Below are 17,086 nucleotides of genomic sequence, written 5' to 3' on the forward strand. Positions count from 1 at the left end.
AGCTGATCTGAGGAGAATGAACTTTGGAGTTTAGGAGTGTGAAATGTCACAGTGGCAAATGCAATAAAGACGGCATCACTGCTTTAGTTACTACTAATGTGTCTGGAATGGACAAGCTCCCACTTCTGATTATTGGCAAATAAAAAAATTGTCATGTTTTAAAAAATAATCTTTCCAACAAGACATCATGAATGACATCAGTTGTTTTAAAATAATGGCTCTTTAAAATTTACAAAAACACATTAAGATTTTTCAGACAATTTTTAAGGGATAATGTTTCAGAAGTGACAATTAACTGTTTTTGCAAATTCCAGAATACAAAAGTGACCCTGGCGATAACATTATCTTGTCACACCTAGTAACCAGTGGTGTGACTTTAGTGGGATGACAACCTAATCACCTATGCTCCCAAGTTAGATGATGTATAGCATTGTTTAAGAGGTGTATTTGACATGGTTTGTAACTTTTTCTCTATATTGGACTGAACATTTCAGTCAATATATACTTAACTTGATATTTGTGTGTGACATCCACAGAACTATAATCAACTATATATGTAGATAAAATTTACAGTATAATACTTATTCTATTCTTTGATGAATTCCCTCCTGTGTAACCTAAGTGCTTTGATGTATGAATGTTTAATTTTAGACCACCAAATCAATTAACACAATAGGCTGTATAAGACAGTTGATTGTTGACTGTCACAACTCATGAAATTTAAATGCATGACAGTATCTCAAGCGTAGAAGTATGTAATTATATTGATTGGTAAAACTGTTCCTCAATGCTTAACACACATGCCTTCAACAAGCATCTATTTGTTAAATGGTGTTTTACAATTCTTCCAGTGACCAGGGTCGCTAATTCACCAGGAAGGTGCATTAATGTAACAGGATTCAAATGCTAAGCAATCATATTTGAAGGATAATAAAAGAAGATGCCAAATGAACAATCTAATTAAAATTAGCTCCACTATTACATGTGGATCTAAAGACAGCCAGTTGGAGCTCATGTCCACCAATCAAAACCTTACTTGCAGAATCCTGCCAGTGATTTAAAAATAATTTGAAAACATTCCGAATTATCCTGAGGGTATACGACATGTTTAGTGTGAATTACGAATGCCTTAAAACATGTTTTATTTTATAAAATAAATAATTTGTAATGTAAAACTGAAGACCGATTTAGTTTTTTTTAAATTTTATAAATAAATAAATAATTTTTAATGTAAAATTGAAGACTGATAACCCACCCCGTACGTATTGGTATGGTTCGCTGTACTGCGGCCACTAAAATAGACTCGCCCGATATTTTTAGAATTTGTATGCTCCCAAATAACGTTATAAAAGGCGAAGTGTGATTGGTCAATATTTAAATTATTATTTACAGACGAAATGTTACCTGGACATTGGGGACTACGCAGTGTTGTTAGTTTTAAATCACTGGCAGGATTCTGCAAGTAAGGTTTTGATTGGTGGACATGAGCTCCAACTGGCTGTCTTTAGATCCACATGTAATAGTGGAGCTAATTTTAATTAGATTGCCAAATGAAAGGAATAAACTATAAGAATTAACAGAAAGAAAAAGAAATGTTTGATTTAACGACACTCAACACATTTTATTTACGGTTATATGGCATCAGACCACACAGATTTTGAGAGGAAACCCGCTGTCGCCACTACATGGGCTACTCTTTCTGATTAGCAGCAAGGGATCTTTTATTTGCACTTCCCACAAGCAGGATAGCACAAACCATGGCCTTTGTTGAACCAGTTATGGATCACTGGTCGGTGCAAGTGGTTTACAACTACCCACTGAGCCTTGCGGTGCACTCACTCAGGGTTTGGAGTTGGTATCGGGATTAAAAATCCCATGCCTCGACTGGAATCTGGACCTAGTACCTACCAGCCTGTAGACTAATGGCCTGCCACGACGCCACCGAGGCCGGTAAGAATTACCAGAGTAAATTAATCAGCATCAGTGGTGTAGTGGATAAGCCATTAGACTTAAAGGATTTGTGAACAGACCACAAAACGTTGTCATTTTGTTCTGCATTGCCATAAGTCTAAAAACTATTTTTTTTTTTAACTCTTAATTTAGTGTAAATAGCTTAAAACAACAAAATAATAAGGCAGTACCAAATCCTTCCCGACTTTTAATGAGCTGGTCTGTCACGTGGTCTGCTGATGTCAGAGACGCTACTGCCAGCCAGAGGAAGTGAGAAGCCAGTTCGTACGCGTGTGTTAGTTTCACTTTAATTTCCGCGATTATTTCTGAATGGCAAAATGGTGGGAAGAAAACTTTTACCTGGACATACAGCCGTACCAGTTCGAGCCTTTGGCCCACGAACGAGCTGTTGAGAGCGAAGATGAAAGTGATAGCGAGCACGAAACCAACGACGGTATGGAAAACCGTGTTGGAAACATAAACTGGTAGAAATTATTATTAATTTTTTTTTAATGACGTTCTTATTAACTACTTATTTCTACAAGGCCATGTATGTCATGTATATTTTGTTGCAGTAAATTATCGTATTTCTATAAAAAAAAAAGAAATGTACTGTTTTTCCACAATCTTGTAATGGGATGTCAGAAATTTTCGCTTAGAATGCATTTTGCGAAAATACAATGTATGGCGATATGTTTTACGGTACAGGATCGTGCTATTTGGACATGGGATTTAATTTGTTTTATTTAGGGGAGGGTTTTTAGCCAAAAAAAAAAAGTACCCATATATATATATATATATATATATATATATATATATTATAAATACGTTTGCTGGTTGTAAAACTATTTGGTGGAAGTCATTTGGCTAGGGCCTAATGAATGTTTTACCTCGGCATTGCGTCTTTTCTGAAAAGCGGACCTAGGGCGGCGAATCGGCATCTCTACCGAATTTTCAACAAACTCCCTGTTGGTAAATACAGTCGGGACAGCAGTGCCTTTTAACGAGATTCTTGCATTGCTGTATCCCATCTTAGCCATTTCAACCGGGTCCCGAGCGAAAGCATCCTTTTCGAAATGTGCCGAACACAACCGACTTGTACATTTTGGTGTCCATCCCTTCTCACCTCTCTGACACCGATGGATCCAAATGTTCCTTCTAGAATCACCTTCCGGCGGAAACCTAAAAAAGCTGATTCCTGATCCCTTTTTTGATTGGTTTTGACATCCCCATGCCACACAATAAACCATATTATAAAGGATAATTCCGTAATTTAACTCAGTGTTGTTCGAAGAAAGCACGCTTTTGTAATGGCAAACAATAGGCTACTGAATAGCGGTTCACGGTTGGACAGCGTCTCTGACGTCATCACGGAAATTGCCGATCTTTGCCGGTAAAATATGCATATTTCCCAACGATGTCAGAATTACGAATTGTACTGCTTTTAAGTTGTGAAATAATTTTTATATATTTTGTAAATTATTTTTTTAGTCATATTTGGCATCATATATTTACACAGTTACAATATTTAGACGCTGTTCACAAATCCTTTAAAGCTGATAGGTACTGGGTTTGGACTTTTCATTTCAGTATCCGCTCCATCCAAGAATTAATACACCACTAGTCTCAGAGGGTAGGGTTGATCTCATTATTTGAAATCTTCATGCAATCAGAGCTAATTGGGAAGAAACTGCTGCTGGAATCAATTATGGTAGTTATGGATCAAGTGACCTTTGTAAAACCAAAATAATTTGTTTTGTACTTTTAAAAAAAAGAAAGAAAAGTAAGTTGCAGATATGTATTGCATCAACTGCTAAATGCACTCATCAAGACCAGCAGAAATACCTGTCGGCAGGTGTATTGTAGTAGATGTCACTTAGACACAGCATGTGTGAAACAGCCTTTTAAATCGCAGTGTACAATAGAGGAGGGATACACTATTAAAAAAACGGATTAGAGGAACTGAATACATTTTTTAAAACACTGTTGGGGTTCCAAAAAGAAATTGCATAGATGCAATATCGTTTCTAAAAAAACTGTTCATACCACCGCTTTGTTCAACTGAGAAAACACTAGATACAGATGGGTGAACATCTAAGGCATATACAAAAAGGAGTAAACACTACTAGATCATGAAAGAGATGGGTGATTTGGGAAAACACCTGCTGGAAAATTCAGCCATTTTCCCTTAAAGGAATGCTAAAGCAAGGCTTTTGGACTGGTGTGCATATTCAACGATACATAATGCACACTACTGCTTAATATCAACAAGTATAATAGCATAGTTAATTAATAAAACGGTTAAATGTGACGGCTATTATATTTAACGGGCGCAGCCATTTTGTACCATCCCAGTGAATACGCCCTCTGGCGAGCTGGTGGTTACGTAATACCTAATGTGTCACGTCAGGAATTAGTCTTCGAACTGAAGAAACAAAACATACCTGATGTTTGCGGATGCATCGCAGTGTTCTTAATAATATCTATCCCAGTAACACAGCAATGTGTATATGTGGTTTATTTTTCAATACAAAATAAACCACCATTGTCAAAGTGTTGAAATAACTGTATTATATTTTGTATATAAATTAACCCACGTACTGAAATAATAGTCGGAGTGTTTTCTTGTTTAATTGGTCTTTTCTTTCCGTGGCCTGTACCTGTGGCTCTTGATTGGCAAGTGTATATTTAGACGGTCCCTAGACACCGTGTCTAGACACACTAAAAAGATGTGCCTCTTTTATTAAGATCACAGGGTATTGTGTGATAACCTCAAATTGTAATGGACTTTACCAGCTTTATTACTGTAAGTAATTCTGTAAAACCCTTGATTAAGTAGACTTTCCCATCTAAAATCACAAAACTGACCAATTACGTAGTCCCAGAGAAAAGAAAATTATCACTTGGGTATCGTGAGTGGTCGTTTTTGCTCGAACGTATCCTACCAATAGGCCTAATAATATGCATTTTTTCTTTGGATTTTTTAAAAGAAAAAAATACTATAACTCCATTTTGTTATATTGATGCAAACTGAAATATATTTAGTTAAATAGTTTATTATACTATCAAGTCATTTATGTTCTTTTACAAGTCAGGTTGGCGAAAGCGAAGCGCCTTGTCGTAAATTAGAGCATTTATTTACACTGTGCATAATAGAGAAGTTGGACCTGAGCTGACGTCACTTCGCCCCAAGCTATATCACCGGTTGTCACAAAAATTAAACAAAATGGCTGCCAACAGTTAGCAGGAATAATCATGTTTTTTTTATTAATTCTAAAATCACGCGTTTTTCATTTGTTAAAGTGTCAGTATGTGTTGGTGGGCCGGGTATGCATCTTTCCATCACATAAGGCTCTTGTTGGAGTTTAGTCTACCTTTAATGTTTGATGAAACAACCCATGTCTCTGAGTGCCTGGACCTTGAAAGGATACAAACACGCAAAATAAAGTTTTTGAAATCATTTCTCTTGCTTTTATGTACATTTCCTCAAGGATGGCAGTCCAAATACAAAGATTTTTTTACATGGTTGAAATACTTGATGGAAAAGTAGAAACCATTAGGATGAAGTTAATGATGTTTGCAACAAAAATTAACAAAGAGAAACTTGTGACTATTGGTAATTATGGAGTAAATGTAATGTAAGGAAAAACACATTAGTGGTATACTAAGATTTTCTTCATAGGATCTACATTAGCCAAGTCAATTCAGAGCAAAACGTAATAAACATATAAAATATGTGTACTCATGACATATTTTCTGCAAATTAAAATTGAGAAAGAGAATATTTGAAAATTGGATTCATCATTTGTAGCCGATAATTTCATATAAGTAAATAAGAATATCAATAAAAAAAATAAAAAAAAATAATGATAATTATTTTCATACACAAAAATAAATTTATATAAAAAAAATCAAATTAGAGTATTGTAGTTTCCAATATAAAAATGATGAATATCTTACAAAAGAAATATAATACACATTTTGTTATCACAGTGTTAAAGACAACCTCATAAATATTAATTGCTTTCAGATATAATAATTTTTGATTAAAATTATGTCACAGCAGTGTTTCTGCCAGAAAGAAAATTTTGGGTATGGCTCTATGGAACTGAATGCAACCACAGTCAACAGGAGGTATGGGGGGCCGCCTCCTGAAAGAAAATGGGTTAAGTTTAAAGCTTAGGGTCAATATAATCATACAGTAATGATAAGAGTAATTAATTTTGTCAAAAAGGTAACTACATCGGACAAAAAATTTGGGTATGGCACATACCCGTTTTACCCTCTGGCAGAAACCCTGCACAGATCAATTTCATGACCTTAGATATCCTGGCCACCTGAGCGTATAAAAGTAGAGATAATAGAGATTGGCTGTATAAACCGTTTAAAATATTTTCTGGAATAGCTTACCTTGTGTGACAATTCAGAGCCATGAGCAACTGATGTTTTGCTGACTGGAAGACAAAGAAAATAACATCCAGAAAACAACAAATCACAAGGTGTGTTAAATAACACATACAATATTACAGTGTTAGATACAAATATTTCAATATGGATTACATATTAATTACCATAAACCACTATGGTCAAGAAATAAAAGATATTTATTGAAAATGTTTAAAATAAAGAAAAAATTGGAGACAATTAAACGTTTGTTTAAGTTACTGCCAATAAATATTCATAACAAATTTGTTGTGCTATTTTAAAATGTTTTATATTAATAAGAACACTTTAGAGGTGTTTTATATTAATAAGAACTTTTTAGATGTTAAACATATTTAATACACATAGTGGCGTAGCATGGGTTGCACTCCTCGAATTCCTTCCACCAGTCCAGAATTTTGCGCCCAGGGCAACCGCCCCAGTGGCCCAGCCCACACTACGCCACTGAATACACAGTTAAACAAATTAATAAGGTTACAAGAAAAAAAAAAAAGAAAAAAAAAAATTAAACCTGGAAAAAACCCAACCACCTATTTGTAGCAAAATGAAGAAAACTAAATATACTGTGCCCTCAAAGCTATCTATACAAACTATTTGGTTTTCTGTAACCTCTATTACATGTCTACATTTACCATTACTTATTCCGAAATAAGTGTAGTATTCAATTTCTTTCATTTCCTACAAAGTTACCAAGAGTGCATACCGGAATGTGCACTTGTGCAGTTAATGTTTCATTATTTAAATTGGTATCTGTAGTGTAATGTTAATGGACAGTTTGGATTTGATGGAGCAGCCAATGAGATGTCTTTAATTCAATTTAAAAACTATCTTGGCTATCAGCCTATCACTGTATAATATATATCTTAACTGAGTATGCAAGGAAATATAAACTACACTAGCTGTTACAAACCACATCTATCTACCTAACAACCATTAGCATTATTAGCTGGTTACAGCAAACCATTTTAGTTGGTTGTGGAGAGAATGAATTCCCGTATGTATTCCTGAATGTCTTCAACTGTCTGTTTCTAATGCTAGCCCAGTTAGCAAAACAGCCATAAGACATTAATGCCAAATTTTAAACTCTACCATTGTATCTTAGGCAAAACACACACGCACGCACACACACACACACTATTATTTCTCGTCTTACACATCAAAAATGTAATGGTTACAAAGCAGCTTTTCATAACTTGGCACATCAGATTGTTCACACACCAACTAGTTCAAGATACATATCAGAGTGTAATGTTGAGTCTAAAACTTATGACTGACTCCATATAAAAATCTACACAGGCTACAGATTTTTGAGGCTATCTTAGCACTACAATTTTGTAAAACTGATGTAAGCTATGCTTTATGCCATATTGCCTACGGCAGTTTTACAATATTTTAGCACTAAATAGCTTCGAAAATATGGGCCTTGGTACACAAAACCATATACAGTATACTCCGATTTAAAAAAAGAAAGAAGAAAAAAAGCTGCTGTTTTAAATGCAATTATAGCAACCAAACATTACATTTTAATATTTGTGTTTAAACAACTAATTTCTACTTGTACTTTTTAAAACTGACCTGTCAGTGGAAAAAACAATTTTTTAATGTGTTTTGTTTTGTTTTTATAGTGAATAATAAGTTTGTATTTACAGTACTATGAAGGCGATGAACGTCTATATGAAACTACCAAAAGGGAAGGTAACTCCAGCTTCGGCCATCTTCTTTTTGTTTGTTTCAACGTCAGTGGTATGGAGCTCTACAAAGGGTGGCACGAAAAAATCACTTTCTGAAACAGCAAAACATACAAAACTTTTCAACTAACAACCTTTTTTTTTTTTTATGACAAAGTCAATAACAGACGAATCAAATAATAATTATGAAACAAGTTTCAAACTGTTAAAAGAATGAAGGGAACCATGCAAGCTTTAATGAACTTCAAATATTTTAGGTATATAGAGCACATTTGTTGTTTTTGTAAAAAGGAAAATGTATTTTGTGACATCTAGTATTGTTAATAATCAGCTGTGACATACCACAGGCTTTGATATATACCAATGCATGCTAGAAGACACTTACCTTCTTTAACAAGATGGCTTTGAAACATGAGGTTATATTGGTTGTATCGATTCAATAACCGCCTTACAACTGGCAATGGGTCTATCACAATGCATTCTGGATGAGCAGAAATGTAGTTCTGAAAGATTACAATTATATCCATTAACTCAGTATGGCAAGTCAGTTACACATATAGTGAGTTCAACAAATGGATGGTATTTCGAATACAGGCAACAGCCTCTAAACTGGAACAGTGGTCTAATGACAGAGTTAATAATGTTTAGAGAAATTATTAATACTAGTGACTGCCACTGTGAAAATGTATACACACAAATTACAATTTTATAGCTGTAACCACATATTTCATGAAATTATTTTTGTGCATTTTAATGCCATAATACCAGGGCACAATATTTCATGAGAACCGTTGTTCTGTTCAGGTGTCGGTTATGCAACTTTAAAATCATGAGAACTGCCAATCGATTATGTGGTGAACAATTACATTCTAAAATTAAAAGTACAATATATCAGTAATGAAAGTGAAAATCAGTTTGTTTTTAAATACATTTGAACCACCAATGTAGCATAGAACTGTAGTGTTTTAGGATTAAGTAGGACTAACTCATCGATTACGAGAACTATATTCATGTAACCTAAGTAAAACTCATGTGAACCGACTTCCGATTATCTAACATTTTGAAATATTGTCCCCTGTAATACTGTGAAAACGGGTAAACTGCTATGAAAGTCAAACTTAATCTGTAACAGTATATGATACACTAAATTTTAGCTCTATATCTTGAAGCATTGCGAAAAAAAAAAGAAACAAAGAAAGAAAGAAATGTTTTATTTAACGACGCACTCAACACATTGTATTTACAGTTATATGGCGTTAAGTACTACACAGATATTGAGAGGAAACCCACTGTCGCCACTTCATGGGCTACTCTTTCCGATTAGCAGCAAGGGATCTTTTATATGCACCATCGCACAGACAGGGTAGTATATACCATGGCCTTTGATATACCAGTCGTGGTGCACTGGCTAGAACGAGAAATAGCCCAATAGGCCCACCAATGGGGATCAATCCCACACTGACCGCCCATCGAGCAAACGCTGTACCACTGGGCTACGTCCCGCCCCGCTGCGAAAAAAATGTCTGGAAAAATATGTGGGACAAACAGACAGACAGAAAGACAGGTGGACAGAAGGATGAAGACAAAACCTATAGCCCGTAGGGGAGTAATAACCAAGACACCATGTTCCACTACCATACTTAACATTTTAGATGTATGTAAAAAAATAAACAGAAAGCAAACATACTAATATGAACATATTACTCAGATATTTATTTTTCTAACAGTAATTCAAACTAATTACAGATTGTACAAAGAGTAAGGTGTTTTGCTTGCAAGTATAAGGTTATTATACCATAAAACTATTTAGGTCAAATTTATGTGAGCATATCTAATTACATCTTTATTATCACATAATTTTATTTTCCTCGCAGTTAAATTCAAATTATTTACAGACTGATGAATCACAGTAATGTGTTTTAAATAGATATATTCAAGTCGTCATAAACAGCATATCTTTATTTTTCTAACAGTAGTTCAAACCAATTACTCATTGGGGAAAGAGTAATGTGTTTTGGGTATATACGGTCACTATACTATAAAACTATTCAAGTCACTATACTATAAAACTATTCAGGTCAAACGCATATATTATTCATGTGAGCATACCAAATTACATCTTTATTATCATTTGTATTTTTCTGCAGTCAATCCAGATCATGCATAGACTGATGAACCAAACTACCATGTTTTGGAGGTATAGACAGTAACTATAAACAGAAGAATATGAGTCAGGTCAAACCTAGTACATGTACATCTGTTATAAAACACATTTTATCAGTTCAAGGCCAACACAATGCTCCAGAAAACACACCACCAACAGTTTTTATTTGTCATGCTTTTGTATGGTTTATAGGGTCATCAGAATACATGTAGATGCGTGATAGACAGGCCACTGTCCAACAAAGAAAATAGTCATGGTCTTGAATTTACAGTTCTACCCTCAAGTACATCAGGATAACAAACAGAACAGATTTTGAAGTTAAAAACCTCTATTTTTCAGAGTATATTATTAGAACAGATCATACCTGGAAACATTTTGTTTTCAAAATCTTAATAAGTGATATTTCTAGTCAGTTGAAAATTGATTAGCAACTACATGTAGTTTTAAAATAATAATTGTAGCGATTTCTGAAACTTACGTAGCGAATCGTGACGCAATACTGAACAAAATGTTCTGTGCATAGTTTTAGTACGTGTATGCGCATTCTACAATTACATGTACACTGTAAAATGTGGCATTTTTTCACCATAACCTCCACTCATCTATTATAAAGCAAGACCACTCCACGTTAAAATAAAATAATGCTCTTGTCAACACATATCCTTTCACCAATAAGTTATAAGTAATTCTATTTTGTATTTGTATTTTTGCCACTGGCTGCATTTACTTTATGAACAGAACATAGACACATTTTTCCAGGCCTTGGGTTATGAGGTTATTGCTGGGGGGAAATTTCCAGAGAACCATATCCCCCACCCTGTAATATGTGTTACTTTTGATTAAGTACAAAATAGTTAAAGGATTTTTTAAAATGTATATGTAGGTACATAGGTAGTTATCTGTTAAATAACTGGCACACATAGGTTAATTAAGGTTACCTGTATATGGTTTTCTTTATTTATTGCAACTAAACTATGGCCAACATCAATTACTTTTTAGTGAAAAATAAAATGGTTATTTAATTTCTCCAACACCCCAATTGTAGTTCATGCAAGTTTATTTTTGTTGAAGTATACATGTATACTTTTTATGTCTTTTCAAAATGGGAGATATATAGGAGGTTCCCCCCCCCCCCCCCCCCCATGTGATTAATTTAGTGATCAACTGTTATTAATGGGTCAAGCATGAACACATTTTACTTTACAACAGTTGTATTTACAAAGATAATTTTCAATGAAATACTAACACAGTGTAATGTATCTACAGTTACTTATAACCATTGACTACTCCTTCACTGTTAACACACGACCAGTAATGCTGTGTTGTCCGTCACATACCAGTAATCAATAAATTAATCAACACAGTAAACATCATGCCAATAATCAATATAACAAGATTATTACATTAGTGTGCATACTGTAGCAAATTCATAAAACACATTTGTGAACAGATTTACTCCCAAAGTAATAGAGTTCTCAAATTCTCAAATGAATTCTGAATATTTTGCACAGTACATGTGCAGATGTTATTATTTATATTCGGAACAGAAAGACATATGAGAGAATACTGAGATATATATTGTTACAATGTGATATCCAACACGTCTGAGGTCAATTTAAAGACATCTGATTAGTTGCACCAAGGTAATGACCTACATATCAAATACAAACTGTTCACTGAAAGGGACACTGTAGTTATCAGTTGCTATCAGTGATGCACAATGAACTGTATAAACACTGTTACTAATGCTCGCCTATGCCTACCAACTGCCACGACAAAGGTGGCCAACTTTCTGCTGTCACAAATTCTAAGACTGTCCGGTGGCTAGTCTGAGCACTCTAACAACTACATTTTTGTCATATTCTCTACTTCTACAACCGTTTAGTTGTTAATCTGGGCGCACCTGTCATAAGTCGGGAATTGGAGAAATTACAATGCAACCATTGAGTTGACCAACTTATTGTGACAGTTGACAGTCTAAGAATAGCATTACTTAGTTGGGAAAGACATTTTAATTTATACCAATATGTTTGTTACTTTATTATCGTCTGTGGCCCTGTTTCGGTGAGGGCCCTATTTCGGTGGTTTCGTCGTTTGTGCTCAACAGTACGTACATTTGAAGATTTCTGACGTCCTTGACTTTTGCATGGGGAAAGTAAACAAATGGCTGTCACATTCACAGAAATGTTCATAAAAATAAGGTTAAAACGAGCTAAGAAAGCAAGATGGAACTTTACCCAGTCATAAACACGGTACATTTCTTAATACCCTTTTTCTTTGATTTTTGAAACAAAACTTATTTTTAAAAACTATTTTTGTCTGTTCTTAGTTGTACTGCTATTTTGTTATTGAAGTCACATGGTTGTCACGGCGTCTGCTGGCAAAATTCTCTTTACAGATACTTGCCAAAAATATATGGTCCTTATATGTTTTAACATAAACATATTTCTGGATATCTGAATGTATATTTATTAAAACTCAGAATGCAGCTTATATGTTTTAACCAAACAATTTTAACGTTATAACTATTCATTTGTTCAAATATTAATACAACTGCAAGACATCAGAATTATTATATTCGTGTTCCTAAAATGTTGTCTGTTAACATTGGTTCTTGAGGACTCCATTTTGTAATTTGTCGTAAAATATTTAAAATATTTTTTATAAATTATTAGAAGTGCATCTTTTTGATAAAACACTGAAAAGTTTTGTGTTGGAAAGTTTTGGCTGTAAGCTATACCACTAAACGTTTCACTCACCGAAACAGGTGACGTAGTTAACAATATTTACTGCTGATGCATGCTACAGTTTTTGATGCACGTGCAGTCATCTTTGCTACATACTGTAGCAGCCAGTTTAGTGTTAATTTGAAGCCTAGAAATACTAATAAAAAAGTAGCTATTTGGATAACAACTGTCTGTGTATAAATATTGATATGATTTAGAATTGAATGCTTATGCTCACCGAAACTGGTCCACCCATGATACATGTGTATTATTATTATTATTTTTTTGTCACTGTGCATCTCAACTGTAAAGTGTCGTACATAAAACTGGTGTTTTGTGACCATATACAGTAAACCTCTCAAAACCGGACCCTCTGTAAACCGGAATTCCCTTAAAACTGAACAGTTTTTCATGATCCCTGTTTAAATACCTGTGCAGAAGAGAACCTCTCTAAACCGGATACCTCTTGGAACTGGACTTTTGACTTGGTCCCGAGCATGTCCGGTTTAGAAGAGTTTCACTGTACTACAAATGTAAACTAATTCAGTAACTATTACTAATTTAATAACTGTATTATAGAGTAAATTTAGTAACTATTACTAATTTCATAACTGTATTATAGAGTAAATTTAGTAACTATAACTAATTTCATAACTGTATTATAGAGTAAATTTAGTAACTATTACTAATTTAATAACTGTATTATAGAGTAAATTTAGTAACTATTACTAATTTCATAACTGTATTATAGAGTACATTTAGTAACTATTACTAATTTCATAACTGTATTATAGAGTACATTTAGTAACTATTACTAATTTCATAACTGTATTATAGAGTAAATTTAGTAACTATTACTAATTTCATAACTGTATTATAGAGTAAATTTAGTAACTATTACTAATTTCATAATTGTATTATAGAGTACATTGTAGTTAAATCAAGATGGGTTCATTTTGAACGTAAACTAATTTAGTAACTATTACTAATTTCATAACTGTATTATAGAGTAAATTTAGTAACTATTACTAATTTAATAATTGTATTATAGAGTAAATTTAGTAACTATTACTAATTTCATAACTGTATTATAGAGTACATTTAGTAACTATTACTAATTTCATAATTGTATTATAGAGTACATTGTAGTTAAATCAAGATGGGTTCATTTTGAATGTAAACTAATTTAGTAACTATTACTAATTTCATAACTGTATTATAGAGTAAATTTAGTAACTATTACTAATTTAATAACTGTATTATAGAGTAAATTTAGTAACTATTACTAATTTCATAACTGTATTATAGAGTACATTTAGTAACTATTACTAATTTCATAATTGTATTATAGAGTACATTGTAGTTAAATCAAGATGGGTTCATTTTGAATGTAAACTAATTTAGTAACTATTACTAATTTAATAACTATTATAGAGTAAATTTAGTAACTATACTCTTCAAAAGAAGAAACGCAAAACCACATTGTCGTAACATTTGGAGAATTGATTTAATTATTGAATGGTTAGTCCGATAATTACCAAATGTTGCAGGATTGTTCACAATTCACTCTAGTCCATTGTGAGTAAGTGATAGGACACACCACCAAGGTCAAGGTCATCTGGAGTCAATACCGGGTGTGGCATCCGCGTGTGTTGACAACTGCCTGGCACCGCCTGTCCATTGAAGCAACCAGAGTACGGATGACGTCCCGGGGGATGGTGGCCCACTCGGCCTGCAAGGCTGCTGCCAGCTCGGGCAGGGTATGGGGCTGTGGTTGTCGCTGTCGGAGGTGTCGGTCCAACTCGTCCCATAGATGCTCAATTGGGTTCAAATCCGGTGATATCGATGGCCAAGGAAGGACATTAATGTTGTTGTCCTGTAGGAAAGCCGTTGTGAGACGTGCTGTGTGAGGCCTGGCGTTGTCATGTTGGAACACTGCGTTGGCGTTGGCCATAACTGGAACGATGTGTGGCCGGAGGATCTGGTCAATGTAGCCCTGTGCATTCAGGTTGCCCTGCACGTGGACCAGGTCAGTTCTGCCAGTGTGTGAGATGGCTGCCCACACCATGACACTACCCCCGCCGAATCTGTCCACTTCCTGCACGCAGTTTGCCGCATAACGTTCACCACGACGCCTATACACGCGACATCTTCCATCATGACGTCGGAGCAGAAATCGGGACTCGTCACTGAACCACACCTGTCTCCATCGCAGTTGAGGCCATTGTCGATGAATCTGGCACCACTGCAGTCGGAGTCGACGGTGTTGTGGTGTTAAGATGACACCTCGAACTGGACGTCTGGCACGAATTCCTACCTCACGTAGGCGGTTCCGTACGGTCTAGTCGGATATCCTGCGCAAACCTGGTATTGCTGCGGCTGTGGAGGTGGCAGTAGTCAATCGTTCCCGAAGGTGGCGTACCCGGATGTAGCGGTCCTGCCCGGGGGGTAGTGACCCGTTGTCGACCGGATCTAGGGAGGTCACGTGTTGATCCATGTTGCTGGTAACGGTCCCACAGTCTGGAGATGGTGCTTGGGGACACATGGAATGCCCTGGCAACGGCCGTTCTGGATTCGCCTGCGTCTAGTCGGCCGATGGCATTGTTTTCTCTGCGGTTCACTGAGACGTGGCATGTCCTGGATTGTCAACTGTCGGCCAGATACAGAGGCCAGGCAAGCGAACACCCTGCACTTTTATACTGTCGGTGTTCATGTTGCACGTGCAGACAACGCACGTGCAGTGGTGACATGGTTTGCACGTGGCTGCGTTTTTGCGAATATTCACATTTTGGAACTTTATTGTACAGTAGCTGCGTTTTATCGAATGTAACCATGGGAATGTGTTTGGGACATGCAATGACCTTATATTCACAAAGCATGAACCGGTAGGAAACATAAAATCGGAGTTATAACCCATTTGTACCCTTTTGCGTTTCTTTTTTTGAAGAGTATATTACTAATTTAATAACTGTATTATAGAGTAAATTTAGTAACTATTACTAATTTCATAACTGTATTATAGAGTAAATTTAGTAACTATTACTAATTTAATAACTGTATTATAGAGTAAATTTAGTAACTATTACTAATTTAATAACTGTATTATAGAGTACATTTAGTAACTATTACTAATTTCATAATTGTATTATAGAGTACATTGTAGTTAAATCAAGATGGGTTCATTTTGAATGTAAACTAATTTAGTAACTATTACTAATTTCATAATTGTATTATAGAGTACATTGTAGTTAAATCAAGATGGGTTCATTTTGAATGTAAACTAATTTAGTAACTATTACTAATTTCATAATTGTATTATAGAATACATTGTAGTTAAATCAAGATGGGTTCATTTTGAATGTCTGTCAAACAACTTTACAATCCAAAACGTTTCATAATCAAGTATTTAATTAGAACAATCAAATGGTCCCACACCCAAGTTGAAAAACACTCCTCCAGATCTCCAGATGATAAATCACACTTACTCACGTTGAAGATCTACACAACTACAACTGTCAGAGACACAAAAAAGTGTGGGAGTTGGTAACAAATAAACATTTCATTCTTGTCAAGAACTATCACTATGACTCAGGCTGACCCCACCTGTGTTTACAACAGAACATGTTAAGTTCTCAAATATAACTGTCAGCTATTGTAAAATATACACCCTCCTGTACATTTATTAGGTTCTCGGATACACTCAACAGACATAAATCAGTACTTATTGTGAATTAATTTCAACTTTAAAGTGTATAACATATATGTACATATATATAACTAAGCGATTATCAGAGGTATACTACATGAGGCCCGTGCTTATAAAACGTTTAGAGTCTAGACTCAAGACTCTAATAGAGTCTGAGACTTTAACGTCATAGCAACAATATACAAATTGTATGTGAGTGATGTCATTAGAGATTGAGTCTAGACTCTTAACATTTTACAAGCACGGGCCCTGGTTTTCAATTTAATTTATAAGAACATTTGCATGCATCATAACAACTTTAAATACCTGTGTCAGAGATAAAAAAATAAAACTGAGCATAATGTTCATTGTTTTTATCATTTGAATACATGACACATTTATTCTATGGGTCATCTTACTTCAGTTTTTC

General features: G+C 34.7%; 1 protein-coding gene across 2 annotated transcripts in view; it reads right to left on the reverse strand.

The window, feature by feature from the left end:
* The window catches only part of LOC121371138 (inositol-tetrakisphosphate 1-kinase-like), a 57,894-nt gene that overhangs the window by 9,431 nt on the left and 31,377 nt on the right, over positions 1 to 17,086 (reverse strand). For both annotated transcript variants that reach the window (XM_041496807.1, XM_041496806.1), the window contains exons 4-6: positions 8,467 to 8,584; positions 8,078 to 8,176; positions 6,361 to 6,404 (exon numbers count right to left, since the gene is read on the reverse strand). In XM_041496807.1, the coding sequence (XP_041352741.1) occupies positions 6,361 to 6,404; positions 8,078 to 8,176; positions 8,467 to 8,584 (261 nt within the window). The remainder of the gene's footprint in view (positions 1 to 6,360; positions 6,405 to 8,077; positions 8,177 to 8,466; positions 8,585 to 17,086) is intronic.

This window comes from Gigantopelta aegis, chromosome 4, assembly GCF_016097555.1.
Source record: "Gigantopelta aegis isolate Gae_Host chromosome 4, Gae_host_genome, whole genome shotgun sequence".
Classification (NCBI taxonomy): Eukaryota; Metazoa; Mollusca; class Gastropoda; order Neomphalida; family Peltospiridae; genus Gigantopelta; species Gigantopelta aegis.